We start from the raw sequence: 21,980 nt of genomic DNA on the forward strand, positions 1-21,980 counted from the left end.
CACACGGACATAACCCTGACCGTCAGACTTTGAATAAACCAAGCAGAAAGAAGAGGAGGTGGGAACATAACCCTAACTTCTCTTTCACCTTTCCTCCCACCTACAGACGTTTTGGGCCAAGCTGGTCTCTCACCCTCCCTGTCTCCCCAGTATTCTTGCTCTGGGCGCATCTAATTGAAGCGATCTCTGGGCTGAGAGAGTTCCGTTTCTTCTCTAATCCTTCCACTGGGGGAGGCTCACATGGTCTCAATTACCCCCACCCCACCCCAGAACACTGGGTCCCCTCTCTCTGCTCTCTCCCTATCCGTCTCACCGGCCTACTCCTCTGCCAATGCACCGACCTGGGCCCTTTTTCAGCAGTTTATGTTATTAAGCACACACTGCTGAGTTCCTGTCCTTCACAGGGGCCTGGAGATGTTATCACCCCTGCCGCCGTATACAGTTACTTCCAAAATATTCCATAAATTAGATTGGGATTGGCAATTCGGAATACAGCAGTGGAGGCTGAGGTTGTCACTGATTGGTTGGTGATGGGAAGGTGTGGGGGTGAGTATCAGGGAAGCTTAATGTAAGAAACAGCAAAGAATTATCTTCTTATATTTACATTGGATGGAGAACCATTGAGGTGTGTCACTGGCAAAGTGAAGGTGAACAGAGGAGAAGTGGATGGCGCTTAAGGGCTTAGGGATAAGGAGGAAAGGAGCCTCAAATCCAGTTCCTATTTGGATAGAGATTCTTTTGGAGGTGGAGTTGGATATCTAGTCTGAAAAGAGTTAGACTGGCATTTAATTGGGGGGGCAGCAATACACAAGCATACCCCCTCCTGTAATGAAACAAGGCTGTATTTGGACAAGTGACTTTTCAAGCCCTAAACAGCTCTGTCAATCCCCAGAGCATGGAGAAAGGTCCTGAGCCGGGACATCCGTGGCCAATTAGATTAGGAGGAACCTGTGAGGTCTCCAAACAATGGGCTCTCAGAGGATCTGCAATAACATAGACATGGCCCCTGACACACAGCTCCAAAACTTCAAAAGAAACCATTACAAGTTTGAAGCTGTTAGAGACAAATATTAAACAAATACTAATTAATTACAGCAATGGTTTGTGGATACTTTGCTACTTTTTTCACCAAAAACAATTTGAAGAACATGTTGTACAGGCAAGGATTGAATTCCTGATAACTGGTTAGTTGGTAAGAATCAAAATGCTGAGAATGGAAAACGATATTAATTTTAAGACAAAGATACACAGAAACACTGACCCAGAGAGAGACAGCAACAAAACGAGGCTGTTTGGTATTTTTTTCTGGAAAGTGGGCGGACGTTCAACTTAGTAAAACAGGTAGAATGAGCATAAAGGGGAAAGGGGAAATGGGATCACTAGGTCAGGGTCAAGGGTTCATACTTAACCTTGAGGGCTGACTGATCTAAATTCTGTTACCGGCTTGACTTCATGCATGGCTAACGTGGCACACTGTCCCTTTAATTATTGCTGACCTCCTACAGAGCAGGAGGCAGGCTACAGCGATTCAAGATAGAGCGCCTCATGATCTGGGTGGGGAATCAATTAAAAAAAATTAACTCCTACCGATTTGCTAATTACCACAGTGCACAGCCGGTAAGAGCTCTAAGGGGGAATTGTAAAATATCACTGAACTGGTAGAAGAATGGAAACCAAACACAGAACAGCATCAGCACCTCCAGCCTGCACACAACTTTTGAGGGAAAACACCTGGCAAGTTTTCCAAATACGACAGCCACATTAAGAAAATACAATTGCCTGATAACGGTCACCCACTGAAAATATTACATTTTATTTGACTTTACTCTTTGGGTCTAGTAATATCAACAATTGCACTTGATATGTTTAGAAATAACATAATGTTATCTAAACCCTCTACCTGCTGCGTGATCATCCTCCAGCCACATGGGATTAAAACCTCCAACAAGCAATTGGCCCTTAAGATCACATCTTCAACTTTAATTGTTTGACATGTTTCAAAGGTATTGAAAGGCCATGTATTACTATCAAGGAGTGACACCAGTCGATAATTGTCTTTTGCACTTCGTTAATGATCTGCTGAACAAATTTAAAAATGATTCAGGGCAGCCAACAAGTTCAGTTGTATTTAAATTGTGTCAGGTCAATCTTACATGCCTATTTCCTACTGCAGTTTTGTCCAAGACGATCTGTTCTAGATTCCTCATACACAAAAAATGCACAATATTGAATGAGAGTGTTGCATCGCGGTCAAAAAACGAGCCCCTCGGCCACCAACTCCTGACATGGAGCTGTGGAGGCTGCCTATGTTTGCCTGTCCTCCACTCTGGAACATGTGGTTTTAGTTACAGAATGTTTTACTGCTCAACAATGTTTCTGCCTTAGAGCTCACCACAGTGCATAAAGGCTACTTTGTCCCCTGATGCCCACACGGGAAGAGTCTGCCTCAGTGCGCATACAGACACACACGGGTTGATGATGACATCAGCAAGAGCAGTAAGCCAGTGTCGATGAATGTACAATTTTCATCCTAGACGATAACATTTTAATAGTGAATTGCCCTCCTGTACTTAAAAAAAAAAGCCAATGCTTGTATTTTCAATACTGCTAATTGCTACTTCTGCATGTCCATTATCCACTGCATTACCAGCTCTTGCTAAAATACCACACAATATTACCAAATCCAGGCTTATGACAGACAGAACATTTGATTCAAGTAATAAAAGGCATGTCACATGACTTGTGCACAGCCCTGAAACTAATAAAAGTGTAGACATACGAGTAGAGCACTTAATAAAACCAACAATGAATCAAGAAATAAAAAGAAAGTGGAATTACATGGAAGCAAATGAAACTGAGCTGTAACAATGGCATCTCAAACGCTAACCTGTTTTTGGAAGTGTGGACAAAGTCAAGAGGGTGTCAAATGAATATGTTTAATGTAACCATGCCGACATCACACCTGTAGATCCTTTCATTTGGACATGTCTTTTACAACAAGATGTGACTGGGATCTCATGGCCGTATTTGAAGGAGGTGATTAGCACACCCTGGAGTGCAAAGTGAAAGGCTATGGGCAAGTTAAAGGACGCCTGGCATGAAGTCAGTGCGGTTGTCGCTTGGCACACTTAAAATCATGTTCATGAGAACCAGAGTGGTGCTAAACACTGGTCGTATGCAATGACAGAGCCGGTATAGAAGGGCCACTTAACAGCTTCTCCCCTGCCTGTGTTATGTTCAAACTCCATTTCCCAGCAACAGGCCGCAACAGCCAACAAGCCCTGACTCATACTGAGGTGGCACAGAGTAGCGCATACAGTTCCGACTCTGCATGAACTTGGAATAGATCCATGCTCAGGCCATATGTCTACCCTCACAGTCCATCACAGCATCCATCTTCTCACACCCTAAGGCCAACAACATGTATAGCATTCAGTAGCCCTCTAACCCTGGACATGAAAACAGATGGACAGAGGTCAAAGCCGAGTCAGAGAGCGCCATCCAGGAATTCTTCAGAGTGCCAAAAACATCTCATCACAGCACAGAAGAGGCTGAGAGGTTACATTTGTTAAAGATTACTGCTTTGGTGCATGCTGGAAACCTCACACCTGCTGGTGTCTGAGGCTCTGCCAGCAATTGCTGCAACAAAGGCTGTTTCTTATCAAAGACAATGCAGATTTTGTTTTCTTTTTTTCCTCGAAAAAATAAATCATTTTCATGTCAGCATCACACATTCAGTACTGCATGGGATTGAAGTGAACCATAAACTAATGTCAGGAAATATTAGCCTTGTGTTGATCCATGCAGCATTTTTCAGCTGAGTTCAGTTTAATACAGCTTATAACATTGTTAGGTAATGTAGTCATTATCTTACTGACTAAATGAAATGGACTCAAATCTATACAACCCGGTTTTATTCATATGTCATTTTATACAGACAATAATGCCAGTAAGAACACAGGTATTCTTCTTAAGAGCTGGTGCTGTGTTGTGTCATAATAAAATAATTCACTGTGAAAGTATGTATCCAAATTCAGGTGTTATCATTCACTCATTCATTCATTGTCTACCACTTTATCCTGCAGTTGAGGGTCGTGGGGGGGCTGGTGCCAACCCCAGCTGACATAGGGCGAAAGGTGGGTACACCCTGGACAGGTCATCAGTCCATCGCAGGGCCACATCATTTACTCTCACAACTATGGTTAATTTGGAGTGTCCAATTTGCCTAATCCCCGCAGGTGTTATCATTTTAGATAATGTGCCGCATTTCACTAAATGCTTCTCAACTAACTTGCACTCCAGTGTCAGTTTCCGTTTAGCCTGTAACACAGGAGCATCTGCCTGAGTGAGGGCTACAAAATAGTCATGTGTCGCCATCTTGTGGTGAAAGAGGAACATTTTCAGATACAATGACAACTCATGCGAAGTGTAAGGTTGTAGTAGTGCAAACAGACATGCAAACAATAACATATGAATGAAATAAGCAACAACAAAAAACAGCACAAAAGTGGATTTCACACCATAAACAGGGTGTAGTGCGCACATCAATTAAATATTTGCCATAAATTATAACCCCCTTCCCCTACAGTGAACAAATTCTGAATATTTCCTCGTAGTAGATTTATTTTATTGCTGTCTGTAAGTAACTTTGACTGTAAAATAAAAAAAATGGGTTTGTGTGATCTGTGTAACCTGCCTTATGAATGTTCAATAAGGAATTAAAGAGAATTACAAATACTTAAAGAGTAATATACCATGTCGAAAGAGTAATATACATGTTATCCAGTACTGAACGTCAACAAAAAAACAAAACCAATCACAGTTTTACCCGTTTCGTGGCATCTGTCCAATGACAGCCTATGAATATACAAATATGTGTCCAGAGCATGAATATAATGTGTCGAGAACAAACGCATTCAAATTAGTTTTATCTTAACCAACAAATACTCAGTGGCTTTAGTCGCCACATGTTATTTGTCATGTTAATTCCCCATTTGCCACATTCATCTCATCACAAACATGACATGGTCCGTTTACGTGTGGTAAATATTCTGTTTTCATAAATACTTGATATAAATAATAAAAAAAAATTCTAAATGCTCCTTCAAATCAGTGAAAGATGGCCTTTTGGGGCAGTTTTGGTTGTCATTTGTCGTTGAAAAACATCATGATTCACTTTTCTGGCAGCATAGCAAATAATTAATTGGATTTAAATTTGTTGAAGTCCTTTCACAATGGGCAGTTAATTCATTTAGCTTCACCTCTGCATGCCAATTGCATGTAGAACAACTAAGTGAGCTAATTATGCATTGTATATTAATGGTGAGTGGCATAGTTAACTTCTGATCTTGCCCAAAATCATCTTAGAGGTAGGTCACCTTATCTGAAAATGTGAATGCTGGCCGAGGAGAGATCGAAGATGAGGTTGCTTATTTAACTGATTGACTAGTTTTCCTGTATTTCAAATGGTAGTTGACATGAAAATTAGCCTTGGGAGCAAGAGAAAAGGAGAAGTGTTATGGGTGATTTGTCACATCATGGTTTTAAATGAGATTCCTCCAGGTACAAGACAGGACAGTAATTGAGGTTGTAACAAAGAGTACCCATCGCTGACCTGCATATCTGCCTAGTGTGCTCCTCTATTATGTTAACAAGAGAACAAGTTAATTAGGTCCAATTGAGGACAAACCTGCAGGCGCTTTTCATTTCATATCAAAGACGAGTGTTGCATTTCACTAGACCTGCAACTAACAAGTATTTTCAGAGTCGATTAATCTGTCGATTATTTTCAGGATTAATCGAGCAATCTCTTGGGCCATAAAATATCAGAAAACGTTAAAAAAAAAAAATGTTGATCATTGTTTGATGATATTCTCAAATGTCTTGTTTTGTCCACAAACCAAAATGATTCACTTTTAATGATTTCTTTGTTATATGGAGCAAGGAACTGAACTGAAGAACTTATATATATTATATATTTATAATAGTTATATATAGTTTTACGATTATCAAAATACTTAACGATTAATTTAGTAATTGATTATTGTTCGATTAATTGAGTAATTGTTTCAGCTCCACATTTCACAGTGCACTCTTCGCTGGCATAATATACATCAGTGTGTCGCATCTGTAGATGTAACATACAGTATATAATTTTAAGTTAGCAATCAGTGAATCTCTTCTTATACTAAGCTACTGTCAAACATCAACCACCCTTTGTTATTTAAGTTTTACATAGTGAGAATGTCTGATTTACAATCCCAATGTAAACTGAAATACATGGGTTAATAAGTGACTTCCCCTGTTTGTATGATTTGTGGAAGAATGAAGAACTGGTGTGGCACTGAAAATGTAACCCAACATTTTTTCTGCACTAACTACAGATCTTCTAGATCAGTATGAAATCAAATTAATGAAAAATACTTTTTTTTGAAGTTAGCAAAAATATAGTTTGGACCTGAAAAAAATATATATACAGCAGACTATTAACAGAACTTAAACTTTAAGAACAGAAAGGCAGGTTGTGATAATTCTGCTAATTGCTAATAAAAAGCTCACTGCAAAGCTCTTCAAACAGTCTCTTTTCTGACCTAATTTTATCGTTAAAATACAACTACTACTCTGAATGCACAAAAAGGGGCACCTAAACTATGGATCAAAACAGTTACATAGGCGATGCACTGATTCCAGGTGCTCATTTGATACAGGTTAATGCATCCTAAACCCCAAATGCTTATTTTTGTCTGAATTTACACTGCATCAGATATCGTCAGATCAGAATCAGGCCTCAATTCTATGTGGAAATAAATCAGATGTGTGCATTTACACCTACAATGTAAACAGACATATCTGATATTTCCCTGTCAATGTGACTTGTGCTCCCTTACTATAGGATGGTGGTGAATGAAGTAAATACACATCTACTTATCAATGATCGCATGACTCTTTCAACCTGTGCAATGGAGGATGAGAGGTCAAACCAGTGGATTCATACCAATAATTAATACGATTAATAACCACGTTCAGGTCAGTTACCCTGCCCACCCTGTGGTTTGTTTCCTCAAATGTTAACCAGTGTAAATGTGGATATCAAATATGCGTCAATTTAGAAAGACAAAAAAAAATACAAATCAGATAAAAGGCAGCATATCAGACTCGGGCATCGAGAGTTGTGTAAATGCAGCCTTTGTCTGTTTCGATCATCACTACAGTGGCATGTGAACAAGCGATACCCACAGCATTTAGCCCCCACAGCTGCCCCTCATCACAATTGTACTTACAAGGTAAAAGATGATTTGAGCCTTTGGGATCATTGCAGAATGCTGCAGCAGGAGGGAATCCACCAGGTGTGCAATCCAGAGGTACATGGAGAAACATCATATTGAATAAGACCTGTTGCAACGATGTGTGAAAAAGGAAATCAACTGTTTTTTTTCTCCACACTCACAGCTACATCTGTTGACATGCTTGTTTACTAAAATATTAGTCTATTACATGACTCAATGCTTTCAGGTATGTAGACATACTGTAAAGACAGGTGATTTAGGTGACTTTGAATACAGCATGGTTGTTGGGTTAGTGATATTTTCAGTTCACACTTGACCATCTCAAGAGTTAACAGAGTGGTCCAAAAAAGCAATAATGCATTGTTGATATCAGAGGAGAATGTTTAGACGAGTTCACTTCAGAATGACACAAAGACAACTGTTAAATTACAACAAAAACTGAAATAATTACAGCCATGGTACACACTAGACTGTGTGTGAAAGCACAGCATGTCCAACCAACTGGGCTACAGCAGCACAAGACTCACTCCCAATACTTTATCATCAGGAGCCTTGTGTACCTAATAAAGCGGCGAGTGAGTGAATATGTCCACCTGGAGGTCATTGTGTACCACATTTGGTAAAAAAATCATACCAAATATACACTAGGGCTGCATCGAACATCTACTTTTATTAATGCTGTTGTATTTACTCTGAAAATAAGTTTCTGAACTGGTCACTTAGTTATGATGTATTGAATATGAACCAATCAAATGACTCATCTCTACATTAATGAAGCTACATGAACTAGAAACACATCTCCTGCTTTATAAAATAATATTAACCCACTGCAGAACACAACAACTATTAGTTCAGCTGATGATTATTTTTCCTCTTTCGGGTTTGCCTCCATTTTGTCCTACCTGTCCTCTTCTGTAAACCAAATGTCCTCCTGTCTTCCTCTTTTCAAACACCCTTGTCCACTATAATCACTGTCCCTCCTCTGCACGTGACCAAAGTTAAGCTAAGCTAGTGCTAATGCAAGTCTGTTAAATCTCTTCAAAATACAAACTGTGACTGAAGCTTGAAGTTAACCAAATTGCAACAAGCTTAGCCCAACAACTTGTTGTTATCACAGGCAGCGGGGTTGTTTTCTGTGAACTTCTGTGAAATAACAAACAATAAACGCACATACCGGGAGGGCAAGACATCTCCTGTTGCTAATAGATGGTTCAGGTTCAGGTGGTGCAGACACAGGTGTGCTCGCTCAGCTTCTTCTACGACAACAGTCTCTGAACTGTTTCTCTGGAACAGCGGCAGTTTTCCCTTAGTGGACACACTCGGAATTGCAAGACGTTTAATTCCTTTGGTTCCCTCACAAAACTAAAAGAAATGACTGTATCTACACAGTTTGACTTCTAAAACTTTACCTTGACTTCCAATTCTTTATTCAGATGGAGGTAATGATTTCTTTATCGTTTTAATTTCCTTTGAACATTCAAAAAATGTCTTGGGTTTTGTTGTTCTTAAAGGTGAGTTAGTTCCAATCCAATCCAACTTTATTTATAAAGCACTTTAAAAACAACACAGTTGGCCAAAGTGCTGTACATAGACATAAGGACAAAAACAAAAGTAAAAAGAGTAATAAAAACAGAAAAAGGCAATATCTCAAACTGAGTTAAAAGCCAGCACTTAAAAACAGGAAGTGAGTCAACCTGCCTGATGTGTAAAGGCACAAACATTCCACAGTTTGGGGGCAGTGACAGAGCGTGAGGGAGAGTATGGCTAAAGCAGGTTGGACAAATACCATGAAGACATTCAAAAAATTATTTTTAAAGCCCAACATAGACTACATAGAGTGTATTACAGTAGTCTAAGTGAGTCATGATATGTATGTTTGTATAATTGCATAATCACTTTCAAAAAAAAAATCTTTTGGGTTTCATGGTCTTAGAATAAGCTTTGTTTATGTACTTTTGAAAGTGGACAACAAAGCTGAATAATATACATTTATCTAAACATGTGATGATAACAATCAGAAAAAAATAACATTCAGTAGTATGTGTCTTTGTACAATATAAAACTTTGTATATTGATGCATATACTGTAGGCTTGCAAAAAGAGTTTTAACTTAGGCTGGTATAATGTGACTTGTAAGTGCAAGAGGTGTGATAACAAACACAGCAGACTGGAGACTGTGATACACTTGATGAGACACACGTTTAATGTGATGACTATCATGAGGGAAATAAAATAAGTTAAATAAATAATTTCTGGCCTTAATGTGAGTCATTGCATATCAGGAAAGACATCGATGGTCTGTGACAGCTCACATTTTGTAGCTTCCGTCTGTCTTTGGCCATGATGTTCAGCAGACCACACAGGAAACGGTACAGTTGTTACTGCGTCAGATGGCAGTTAAATCTTATTCCTCTTAGCCACAACCACAACTTCTATGTTTATGTGGTGCATGCGAAATGTTTCAGACTCACATTGGCTTATGAATACTGCTCAAAATCACCCCGACTAGTGCATTTACATGTAAGCAATTAATATTTACATTTCTATTTACTGAACTTGAGAAAACATTAACAGAGGAGACTACTGCGTATTAGGCACAACTTTATTTGATGGTCAAGTGCAGTGGCTGACGATGACACAAATTAGTCCAAGATTGTTTAGTTTGATGCCATCACCTGGAGAAAAAACAACAACACAATTTTAAATAGGACACATCACCATCTACCTATTAGCACTACTACTTATGAGCTGCCAAGAAGGTTTATATTAAAAAGTGAGATAATTACCACTGTGGTAGTGAAGAATTTCAACATGAAAGACATTTCTCAGACTTATGACCAGCAGTAATTTCAGGTCATTCTTTAATTTGTGTGGTAAACAGCAGGTTCTTTCCTTTAGACTAGTATTTCTCTGTTTGATTGTGTTGCACTTACGTTGTTGATCCAGGCGATGTAGGCGCTGACCTTGGTGAAGACAGAGGGCTTCTTGGGGTAATTGCAGCCCATGCTGGAGCCGAAGCTCACCACGCCAGTAACTGACCAGGAGCCATCGGGGTTTTGACAGTTCAGAGGACCACCAGAGTCTCCCTGAAACAACACGGGGACAAATGTGATTTTAGCCAGGGCAATAAACAAATGATTTTTTTAGTAAAACAGCATTAGTTGAGCAACACAACATAGAAACATTACAGAAGCGTGTTGAATAAAATGAATCAGACTCACATTGCAGCTAGCCAGCTGTCCATCTCCTCCAGCACAGACCATGCTGCGGGTGACCAGGCTGCCCCACCAGTCATACTTGCTGCAGGTGGAGTGGCCAACCACAGGGAGGAGAGCCTGCTGCAGGATGTCGGCAATAGGACCTCCAGCTTTAGAGGAGAACAGGGTCTTATTCCAAAACTACATGCATTCTGCTCAGTGAATCTTTCCAAAAATCAGAAGGTTTTGAGGTTCAAAGTAGAATATAGTAGTTGTCATTGTGTTGTATGAGCTGTTAAAGGAATACTTCACTGATTTGCATTTAGCGTAGTATTACTAGAATAGGGGTAGTATTTTTGAAAAATTGTGCTTCCCAACCTGTTTCCCGAGTGGAGAAATATCTTCATTCTTTTTTTTTGTTACGTGCCCACTAGTGACACTTGGTCCGTGGCTTGAAAATGCAATGCTAATTCCACACTTTTTAGACCCACTCGTAGGGGAACGGGACCAAGTGTCACTGGTGGGCACGTAACAAAGAAAAGAATGAAGATATTTCTCAACTCAGGGGAAACTGAGGATGGGAAGCACAATTTTTTATTCTATGTAATACAAAGCTAAATGCAGATCGCTAAAGTATTCCATTAAAGTCACATAACTATATGAGGCCGAGACAAAATAAAAGCATCTAAGTAAGGCGACTCTTAAGTTGTGTTCATTAATGGGTAGTGCGATATCAGCTGATGATTAATGAAAATGAATTTTGTCTTGATATTTAAATAATGACAGACGTTATTTGAATTTTTCGATAACTTACTCCAGAGACGTCCCCAGCCAGTAACGTAGCATGGAGCTCCATGCTCCAGCTCTTCACCAGAGTCGGGAAGGCAGGCAGGCATGATGGCGTCAGAGATGGTGACGGGAGTTGCCAGCTTGATCAGGGCAATGTCGTTACTGCGGCGTGAACATAAATACAACATTTACAAAAAAAGAATTGGACATCATACAATGTGGCATTATTATATGTGACCCTTACCGGATTCTATAAGAGTCCCAATTGTTATGGACGACGATCTTGGCGGGACTGATGGCGATGGAACCAGCCTCGCTGTTGTCCTTCAGATTATGTTTTCCAAGGTAGACTCTGTAGGTGCGGCTTCTGCTTGGCCACATAAGCAAATAAATAAGTAAGGCAAAAATCTATTCACAAACATGTTATCCAGAATGACTGTTCTATTCCGACTACCTGACTTTAATGCATTATAGCAGCAATGTTGGTTGAGATGGTTTGGGTTGGTATGTTTCGTTTCATTATGTTTTTATCCCATGAAGCACTTTGAGCTACATTTGCTTTACATTACATTACTCTTTCTAAACTTCCTCCATATTTCGGAATCTTTTTAAGTCGTACCCAATGCAGTGAGCAGCAGTGAGGACCCACTGGCTGGAGATCAGAGTTCCACCGCAAGTGTGGTAGAAGTTGGAACCACTCTTGTACTGCAGAGAAACCTGAGGAGAGCAAACAACAACAGTGACAATACTTTATGACTGTTGGGAATGGACCAAAGGACATGATGAAAACAAGATTTTTATAAAGATTACCTGCCAGGGCCAGCTGTTCTCACGGACATCATCTCCACCGACCACCCTGGTGATGATGGGGGCGAAGGTGGGCAGGCCGCACCCGTAGGCTGAGAGAACATAGTGATTTATTTATTAAGCATCAAGTTATTGCACAGCAAATCTTGACATCAGCAGCACTTTAAAAAAATCAATTGTCAAATGATGTTAAACGCTGTAAATTACGAGGCAGAGACTTTAGAGCTTACCACCAGCAACAAACAAAGCCAAGATCACAAACTTCATGGTGACTGTCTTCAACGGAAGTTTGGGGAGATCTGCTCTTTCTTATATAGCGCTCTGATGAATGTTTGAAGAGCTCACACTCGTTGCGTAACTTTTGCAGCCAGGAAAAAAAGCCTTGGCGATAAGAAACAACAGATAACCCCCAAATACACCTCAAGTTGTGTGTGAACATCACAGATGTCTCACAGAAAGCGGAGTGGGTCTGGTCACTGTACGTTTATTTGAAAATGATCCACTCATTTGTCTTAAACGATCAAAGAAATTCATAGTAAAATCCAAGTTTTCAATGTGCAAATACATCATTTTTACTCGGGGATCTGGAGCCATGATTTTTAACCTGTTTCCAAGAGATCACATGGGGGCGCAGAGCTTTGTCTGCTCTGAGGTTATGTGGTTTTTAAAATTGATTGGATAACCAAAACTTGGTATCACCCAAATTCAAATCCATTTTTAAATCACCTTTAAATAATTAATCATTTACATATAAATTGAAAAATATTTCAAGAGTCACCTTGGTTTTGAATTTTAGGGACGCACAGGACCGGTTTTTATCCATATACACTGCGAGATTAGGAACAAAAACCCACAGCTGCTGTTTATTCGTCTTTGACACAAGCAAGGGGGACATCAAGGAAAAAACTGCTGATCTAACCGCCCAGCAGCTTTAACATCCTTTGTCCAGTATAATCACTATCTTTCCTCTGCATGTGACTGAATCATCTCAACCTTGTCTTTCTTACTTTACTGTTCACCCCTGTCCCTCGAAATGTGCTAATATGTAGACCTTCCTCCACCCTGCCTGCACTCTCTTCTTCACCTCTCTTCTTCACTATCCATTGCTGTGGATGGTTGACCACAGGTATTTAAACTCATCAACAATTTTATAATCTGCAAACCTATGAAAACACATTTTACATCGACAATACACCTTAATAAACATTTCTGTAACTGTGCCAGTGATAGCCGGCTATTTATAAACTATACAGAACAGCAAAAATCCACAAGGCATTAAAGCTATGGACAGCCTTATGGGAATATTTTGTAATATTAATTATTGACTTTCATTTTCCTACAGTCACTGGGAAAAAAAGTGTTTTCATGAGCTCTTAAGCTGCTGAAGGCAATTTTTTTTCTTTCAAATGGAAATCATATTAATATGAAGAAATAAAACCCCTCATTCTGCTGACTTGTTCAATAAACAAGTCCCAAAATTGTCTATAACTCGAGGACACTTTGACCATGGCCTTGTATACATATTAATTCCTGGCCATTTTGGGGTCCTATTAGTGTCAAAGAGTCTTCATGGTTGCATAACAATAAAATATATACTGTTCGAGTGAGTTTTAGTAAAAATGTGGAATATACGGGCATGATGAAGGTTGTGGTTTGTGGTAAGGATCTTTCTGTGAACTCTGTTCTCACAGTATTCACTGACCTGGTGTTAATCACAAGTGTTGAATCGTGAGGTGATTCAATTATTGTAGATTGTGGATTTGTGTCTTGATTCAAGAAGTTTGCCAAGACCAAGTGGCCAAGTCCTGCAACAGCAGTTATTATCCAGCAGATTTTAAACTGATGGGTTAATAATCTCACTATATTTCCACATGAAATGTATTTCCTCTGTAAATCCACTCTCTTGAAAGGCTCTTGGAGCTTAAACATTGCTGCTTCCTATTTTGTCTGTGTGTGAACTTATTGTGTGGACGCACACTCATCTCTCACTGGATATTCATTGTCTCTGTCGATAGCATGTTGCTCTTGATCCTGACAACTGTCAAGTCAAGTTTTATTCACTAGCAATTGATCTATTAGGAATGAAATGTTTGATATTGACAATAAATATAAATGATAATAAATAATCACAATTCAAGTTATATCAGTCCACAAGGCATTTTCAACAACAGAACATTTGTTTCCAACACAAAAAAAGAGCAAGGAGACATTATTAGAAAATGATTTCTTTATTTGAAGGTCAAGTGTAACAATGATACAAAAAAAAGACATAAAAACATAAAGACAAGTCTGATTTGTAATTACTGTTAAAATCCACATTCAGAATGATTATTACTGTGCTAAGCCATGTAAAAGACTGTTTTAGATGACTGGATTGTAAAGAGCCTGTAAAGAGCAGGTGACCCTATCTAAAGACACTAAACATTTGAGTTTTGTCACCTGGAGACAAAACAAATAATTTGGACAAACATTTCACTCGTCAACATTTATCCACGTACATTGTTGATCCAGTCGATGGAGGAGAGGAGGAGCAGGAGCCATCAGGGTTTTGACAACTCAGGGTTCCACCAGAGTCTCTCTGAAAGGTAACAAGGACAAACATGTCCATGACCATTGAAAATGAAAGACATAATGCAAACAAGAACTCAAAAACCCCCGTCACCCTGGTGATGGCGGGGGGAAGGTGGACAATAATTAATAATTTGACTAGTGTTAAAAATGTACTAGACTCAGTGCTCTATATCCATTTACAGACAAGGTTACGCCACATAAAATGGTCATGGATCACAAACTTCTTGTCTGAAGTCTGATTTGGGGAGACCGACTCCTTCTTATGTAATGCTCAAATAGACATCCGAAGAGTTCAGATATGTTGCATAACATCTTCAGCACGGACTGGAAAGTGCAGTCAGGAAAATAAGTCAACAGACTTGCAGATAAGTAATGAAAGATATCCCCAAATACCCATCTACCACCTCACCCTGTGTGTGTGTGAAACTCACAGATGTCTCACGGTAAACCGGAGTGGCTCAGACAAATGTACAATGTTATACAGTGTTATGCACAATATATGGGTAATTGATGCATTTATCTTAAATTAATAGCAAGTTATTGATTCGAATTAATCCTACTCCATGGGATGAGTGGCAAATAATATTATAGAACATAAGAAATGATATATGTTCAAATCATGTACATATATCATGTAATACTCTGATGTGTTAGCATTCTACATAATTGTGATAAATTAATTCAGTTTGTGGAGAATCTTCATATTGCAACATTTTGTCTATTGTGATATTTCAGACTGAATTTTCATGGATAAGAGAGAGAAATCCTTAATTTTGCTCACTCTTTCAACAAAATAAGTCCAGGACACCTTGGTCTCATAGTCCAGTTCATTTCCGTTATATTTTGATGATGTTTTATCTCCACCCTTGTGTTCAGAAGGCAAAGTTTGGCACCATTCCTGAAGGTTGCATAACTGAAAGATGTGGACAAACAGACATAATGAAGTTTGGGGTTCTTGCTCGTGTTGTTGCTGGTGGAAGGGATCTTTAAACATCACTGTCATGGCCAACATTGTTCACCTGTTATTGCAGGTTTCTTGACAAAGTTGTGTGCACATTAATTGTCGTGTGTTGTATTTGTTCCCTCAGCCTGTGGTGTGGTGTGATGTGCCCTGCCCTCCTTCCCTCCTGTGCTGACTAGGGTGGTTGGAGGGGAAGATGTCAGGCCACACAACTGGCCTTAGCAGGTTAAACAAGTTTTACAGACAATTAAGGAATCGACTTCTTCAAAAAAATGATAATAAACCAATGAGAATGGTTGAAAATAAATCAATAAAATATGGTTAAATTAATTACAAATTGGCAAAAAGTGTAAAATGGTGAGGAAATATATTTATATAATTTTTTATAACAGACAAGGTCAGTGGAGACACACCTGTGGAAGAACCATTAGCTCTCACCTGTGGGGCCTCACTGCTGCTCCCTCCATCAGGTACAGTTTGTTTCTTGTGTATTTTAACTAAAGGTAGAATAGCAGTAACTCATTCTGGGATATTACTTCAGATCTATAGCTGATGGGTAAATTACCGTATTTCAGAATCTTCTACAACATTTCTTCACTTAGTTTTGAAAGATTCCAACTTACCAGAAGATTAAATGGCTTTGTATGAGGACTTTGTTCCAACAGAATTATCTTTGACCTTCACAGGTTGCTGCCTCGTGTTTCTCTGTTTGTGAATTTCCAGCAAAGGCAAGGTGTACAGAGTTGCCATGGGGAAGCATTACCTGGTAGAGACAGAGGAGGGCGCTGTGTTCACGGGAACGAGACGTGGAACCCCTTCATCATCAGCTAGAATGTCACTGTTGTCCAAGGACATAGATTTGTCGCCGGATGAGGTCGCCTCTACAGTGAGTCCCTATTCTCAACATGAGATTCATTTAGTCACTGAAATATTATCAGAAAACAATGCCAAAGTCAGTGGTTTATGAAGTTTGCTATTTATTTTGTCCGTTTTAAGATTGTTGTGCATTTACGTATACATATATGTATATATATATATATGTTTGATCATATTTTCCGTTCTGTTTTTTGATTGAAAGTGAGTTTAAAACTGAGAGGACCGTCTTTGGAGAAGAAAGCATCTACGTGTATATTATAATAAATACAATTTTCAACCACAAATGAAATGAAATATTTTGTTCTTAATTACATTTTATGGTTGCTACTATCCTTTGTTTAATTGGTGTTCAAAACCACATGATGAGCAGTTTCGCAGAAGAAAGGAGATAGGCGATTGGAGAGTTTTGGTTTTTTACTTGTATTCTAATAGGTTAAAGATAAATTACTTAAAGAGAGAGTGAGTGTCCAGCTGAAAGAGTGATGGGAAAAACATATCACCAAACACCTGTTTGACTTTCTGCATGTTCCAGCCCCGTTTCAAAGGAATCAGTCAATAAATACATGAGAACAGCCAACAGTATAAATACAATCCAGTTCCAGACACACACTTTTTGGCTCAAACTCCACTGTAATGAGGAAGCTGTTGGTTCTCGCTTTCATCGTAGCTACGGGTAAGACACCTTAAATATTCTAACATACTTAAAGCTCTAATATTAATCCACACACATGATCCTTCTTTCATCGAGAAAATAGTTTTTATGTGGATTATTTATTTGCGTTTTTAGTCCAATATGTCTTGTGCACCAAAAATCCAGAGCAGATTTTCAATATCTTCACATTTTGTTCACATTTAACTGAATGTACCTACAGTATATATTTACCTAAAAATATGATAAAAAGCAGGCAAGACCCAAAGTTGATTAAGGGCTTGGCTAAAACCAGAAGACAGGTTCTCTAAAAAAGATAATAATAATAATCCATCCATCTTCTACTGCTTTATCCTCCACATGATAAGAATCTCAGCTGACATAGGGCGTACACCCTGGACAGATTGCCAATCCATTACAGGGCTATAATAACACTAATAATAATAATAATAATAATAATAATAAGAAGAAGAATTACCTATTATTTTGTAGTGTATGGTCTAAAATGATTATACACTATTTTCCTTGTCCCAGCCTATGGATGTGGTCTTCCCATTTTCTCTCCTGTGCTGAGCAGAGTGGTGGCAGGACAGGATGTTAGGCGTCACAGCTGGCCCTGGCAGGTGAGCTTTAGCAAAAAAAAACCCAAACATTTTAATTGTTTACCTATTTCTGTGCACTTACATCTCAGGTGTGTATACGTTGATCTTCCCACACTATCCTCTTTCTACTCTGCTCAGATCTCGCTGCAGTCAGACAGCAGCGGGGGCTGGAGTCACGTCTGTGGAGGCACTCTCATCTCCTCCCACTGGGTTCTCACTGCTGCTCACTGTATCAGGTAACGTCAACTACACACTAAGAAGAAGAAGGCTGTAAATATGGCCAGAAAAGAAAAGCATATAAACCCTCTGTAACTGCCCAGATTCTTTGCATTCAGTGGTCATAAAATGCATGAATCCAACTCGTGGTGGCTGACGCAACATACCTCACTGGTGGGACGACGCTTTTATGTTGGTCTTTGACATATATAAAGTCTCAGTTTATAGACGTGTTTTAATTCCTGTAGATAGCTTGATCACAATTGAAAGTTGAAGTGTCCCACTCCTTCAATCTTGTTTCATTGATTGACCTCACGGGTTGCTAATTGAACTAAGCTTCTCTTAATGCCACTAATGACGGCGTACATAAAGTTTCAGTGTGTTGAATTAATTAATGATTTCATGAGTTTTCGTTTTGTCTTTCTTCTTGTGGAAATGGAGGAAAGAGTGAGGAAGTGTGAGTTCCAACATAACATTAAAGAGATCTTTTTGTCAGGGGAAGCAATTTAAAAATGTTTGGTCATATAACCAGCCATGCACTAAAGCCCTACAGGTCAAACAACCCTTTCAAATCCACAGTCAGCTTAATCTCTGTTCCACACAGGCAGAAAAAAGCAGTACAACTGTCCACATCCCAAAGGGAACACCATGTCTTCTGCCATCCCACAGTGACCGCTACAACTACAGAGTGGAGCTGGGCAAACACAGTCTGAAGGCGAGCGAGGAGGGCTCCATAGCTGTGAGGGCAGCGGACATCATCACACATGAGGACTACAACGTCCTGCTCAGCCGGTAACAGCAGCCGGCACGACTCAATATCATGTCGTGAGTTTAAGTGGAATGATCAGGCCACCAAAGCAATATTGGTGGCTAAAATTAGTTCACTGGAATTTTCACTTCCTGCATGTGGGTGGACTGTTTTGACTCTTGCAGTAACGACATTGCCCTGATCAAGTTATCTTCTCCTGTCACCTTCTCTGACACAATCACGCCGGCCTGCCTCCCAGACCAGGGTGTCGTCCTGAGCCACGGTTCTCCCTGCTACGTCACTGGCTGGGGTCGACTCTCCAGTGAGTCGACGCACCACAGCAAAACTGATATTAAATTAAAATATTCTTCACAGTCAGCGCACTAGAATATCATGTGATATATTAATCCTACTGGACTGTGAGCTAAAACACAAGACTTCACTATGCACTGTAGTGCTGCTGTGTATTGGCATCAATGGGATGATTCAACGCATGTCCTGATACAGGGGTGCCATGATTCTGAGAAAAACTCGAACTCTAAAAATAACAATGTTCTATAAACACTATCTCTAGTGAGAGGAGGGGAAGGGGGTAGAGTGAAATGGATGAAAGCCTGCTCTCAACCCAAAGTTCGAGGCATAAATACAACAAAAACAACACTGTCAAGAACATTTACACATCGATACAAGGCTTCAAAGAACCAATACAGTGTCGTCACGTGAAATGTTGTGCAAAGATGAAAGTAAATTCTACTTGAGTTGAGCTGTTTTCTTCCCCACAGCCGATGGTCCTCCGGCGGACATCCTGCAGCAGGTTCTTCTGCCAGTCGTCGGCCGTGAGATCTGCTCACAGCCCGACTGGTGGAGCGTCCTGGCAACAGACAAGATGGTCTGTGCCGGTGGAGACGGCATCATCGCGGGCTGTAACGTGAGTTAAAGGGAGGGTCATCTTGAGACGCATGCAACAACCTATTAGTGGCCAGTGACAATCTTGTGTAGTGTAAAAAAACATAAGAAAAGACAATGAGAGGAAATGTACTTTGAAATGGGGTAGAAGGAGGCGGTGGAGGAATTCATACCCAAGTGTCGAAACAAGCTGCTAAACAACGGACTACAGATGTGCATGTGTGTGTGTGTGCTGACCTGCAGGGAGACTCTGGTGGACCTCTGAATTGCCAGAACCCCGATGGCTCCTGGGACGTCCACGGGATTGTGAGCTTTGGCTCCGGTCAGGGCTGTAATGTCTTCCAGAAACCTACAGTCTTCACACAAGTCAGCTCCTACATCGGCTGGATCAACACAGTAAGCAACATTTTCATTTGGTTATCACCACGCCAGTATAAACAGTGTAACCTGAAGCAAACAAAGGCCTCAGCTTCCAAAAACAGGAAGTGTGTTTTAATAGTCTTTTCTCTTGTTCACTCTGCAGGTTATGACCAACTACTGAAGAAGCTATTCAAGGGTTTGGTTTTGTATTTAATTACCCCAAAAACAATGATCTATGATGTGTTTTCTTATGTCTGCTGAGATGTTTCATTACTCTGCAAGTGGGACTTTGACCAAAGCATCGAGAAATGTGTCTTACCTTTCAGCTTTCAGCGTAAGGAGCAGCAACTAAAACAAGAAAATAGATTCAAACATTCAGAAAAAAAATCACACTGATTGAATGAGAATAATAATCAAAGGCGAAATACACATCTTACACACTGGTTCCATAAAAAACAAACACTTTTATTTCTCATAAAATATTCATGAGATCAATTATTTTTGCTCTTCCGGGGCGGACAACACTTTCCACAAACACAATTTAAACTATGACAGACAAGTATATATTCACAGTACACACAGTATAAAAGGAAATATATGTATATAAGTTGTAAAAAAGCAACAGTAGATGAAACAAACAAGAAATGTGTGTTTTGGGCACTTGGACACTGAGAATGACTGTCATATCAAAACACTGACATTCATCCAATTAAAACCTTTTTGAATACAGAGTAATAAAATCAGTCATGTGGTTTTCTGGTTCTGTGGCCAGTGAGGTACAAAGAGTATTTATAGATAATTAATACACAGTGTGACAAGTCTTAACTTAAAAAAAGTGACAGAAATGTGGACATACATCTGTTAAGCTGTTAATGACCTTGTTCCATTCAGCTTTGACAACAAATCCTAACACATTAACTGCACTGGAGACGATGTATATAGAAAAAAATCACTAATAAAATGTGCCTTTACCAACAAAAAAAAGGTAAAAAAAAAAGGAAAAAAAAAAAAAAAAATATTGTGCAACTTCAACAAACTTGAAATGTCAGTGTGAGTGATAATAAACTGCAACTGCTTAAAACCTTGAAATGTCTCTTTTCTCTGCAAACTTTTAAGTGAAACAGGGCTGCGAGTTGAGCTGTGGCTGGAGGAATGTGATGAGTGCGAGGGTGAGTAATAGTTGCTGTTATTATGGCACAGCTGCACACTCAAAGAGACTCTCTGTTGGTCATCTCGAATACGAACAAGAAGCAGAGGCTGCTGCCTTTACAGCTCAACTGTGCTCACTGTGGCTACAGCTGAGGGCTTTCAACTATTCACAAAGCTCCTTCCTTCGTGTCGTGTCATACTTCCTTCTCTACTGTCCATAGGAACAAAAGCAATGCTGTTGTCGAAAGAGCATGATCTTAGCTTAGATTCAGTCCTGTGAAATGCTTTAGGTATGGCAACGGCGGGACTCTGAACACATTTAACTGCACATTAGTGGCTACAAGTGGAAGACACAGCTGTGCATTACCACTTCATAAAAACATGATGACGTGAGGCTACAAACCCAGTTAAAACTGTATATAAGATTTGATCAAATAGCCAGAATCATGCCTCCAATAGAAGACTAAACATCATCTTCTAATTTGAGCAGCAACTAATGATTATTTTCCACTAACGATCAATCTGTTGATTATCTTTTTAGTCGCCTGGTCCATGAAACACCACAAATCGGTTAAAAAACGTCGACCAGTGTTTCCGAATGCTCAAACTGACGATGTCCTTCCAAATATAATTTGTTTACTTACTTAAACTGGCTGTCAAATAGTAATTTAGCTGAAGTCCCTACCTTAAAATACAGCTTCACTAAAGTGAAAGTACTGTTTCACATTGTCTCCATATGTTAAATAGCTTCTGTTCCACTGACCTGTTCATGTGCAGCACAGTGTTTTCTTTTAAAAAAAAAAGAGGAACAGGTTAATTTTTTTCTGTTAAACATAAGTATTGTTTAAGTGTACTGATACTAT

At 39.5% G+C, this 21,980-nt stretch overlaps 2 protein-coding genes and 3 long non-coding RNA genes across 6 annotated transcripts in view; 1 reads left to right on the forward strand and 4 right to left on the reverse strand.

Annotated features, from left to right (window-relative positions):
- Positions 1-8,513, reverse strand: part of LOC122777423 — a 50,451-nt gene extending 41,938 nt beyond the window's left edge. The window contains exons 1-2 of the long non-coding RNA XR_006361327.1: positions 8,461-8,513; positions 7,281-7,392 (exon numbers count right to left, since the gene is read on the reverse strand). This is a non-coding gene — a long non-coding RNA (uncharacterized LOC122777423). The remainder of the gene's footprint in view (positions 1-7,280; positions 7,393-8,460) is intronic.
- Positions 8,514-9,870: 1,357 nt separating this feature from the next.
- On the reverse strand, positions 9,871-12,395 carry LOC122777418 (chymotrypsin-like elastase family member 2A). Its single transcript, XM_044038652.1, has 8 exons — positions 12,310-12,395; positions 12,083-12,171; positions 11,892-11,989; positions 11,517-11,639; positions 11,298-11,434; positions 10,508-10,653; positions 10,220-10,372; positions 9,871-9,961 (listed from the first exon to the last, which is right to left on the reverse strand). The coding sequence occupies exons 1-8, from the start codon at positions 12,344-12,346 to the stop codon at positions 9,944-9,946; spliced, it is 801 nt and encodes a 266-aa protein (XP_043894587.1). The 5' UTR covers positions 12,347-12,395; the 3' UTR covers positions 9,871-9,943.
- Positions 12,396-14,372: 1,977 nt separating this feature from the next.
- On the reverse strand, positions 14,373-15,911 carry LOC122777421. The gene is made up of 2 exons (XR_006361325.1): positions 15,432-15,911; positions 14,373-14,657 (listed from the first exon to the last, which is right to left on the reverse strand). It is a non-coding gene; the product is annotated as an uncharacterized LOC122777421 (long non-coding RNA).
- Positions 15,912-17,116: 1,205 nt separating this feature from the next.
- Positions 17,117-20,575, forward strand: LOC122777417 (chymotrypsin-like elastase family member 2A). Its single transcript, XM_044038651.1, has 8 exons — positions 17,117-17,160; positions 17,671-17,759; positions 17,877-17,974; positions 18,624-18,746; positions 18,888-19,024; positions 19,485-19,630; positions 19,852-20,004; positions 20,132-20,575. Exons 1-8 carry the CDS (start codon positions 17,121-17,123, stop codon positions 20,147-20,149), a joined length of 804 nt encoding a protein of 267 aa, XP_043894586.1. The 5' UTR covers positions 17,117-17,120; the 3' UTR covers positions 20,150-20,575.
- Positions 17,559-20,339, reverse strand: LOC122777420. 2 transcript variants are annotated; one of them, XR_006361324.1, is made up of 4 exons: positions 20,288-20,339; positions 19,846-19,991; positions 17,821-19,623; positions 17,559-17,764 (listed from the first exon to the last, which is right to left on the reverse strand). It is a non-coding gene; the product is annotated as an uncharacterized LOC122777420 (long non-coding RNA). The 2 variants fall into 2 exon arrangements; XR_006361323.1 differs by lacking the exon at positions 20,288-20,339 and having other exon boundaries at positions 19,846-20,123.
- Positions 20,576-21,980: the final 1,405 nt, after the last annotated feature.

Source organism: Solea senegalensis, linkage group LG11 (genome assembly GCF_019176455.1).
Source record: "Solea senegalensis isolate Sse05_10M linkage group LG11, IFAPA_SoseM_1, whole genome shotgun sequence".
Lineage (NCBI taxonomy): Eukaryota > Metazoa > Chordata > Actinopteri > Pleuronectiformes > Soleidae > Solea > Solea senegalensis.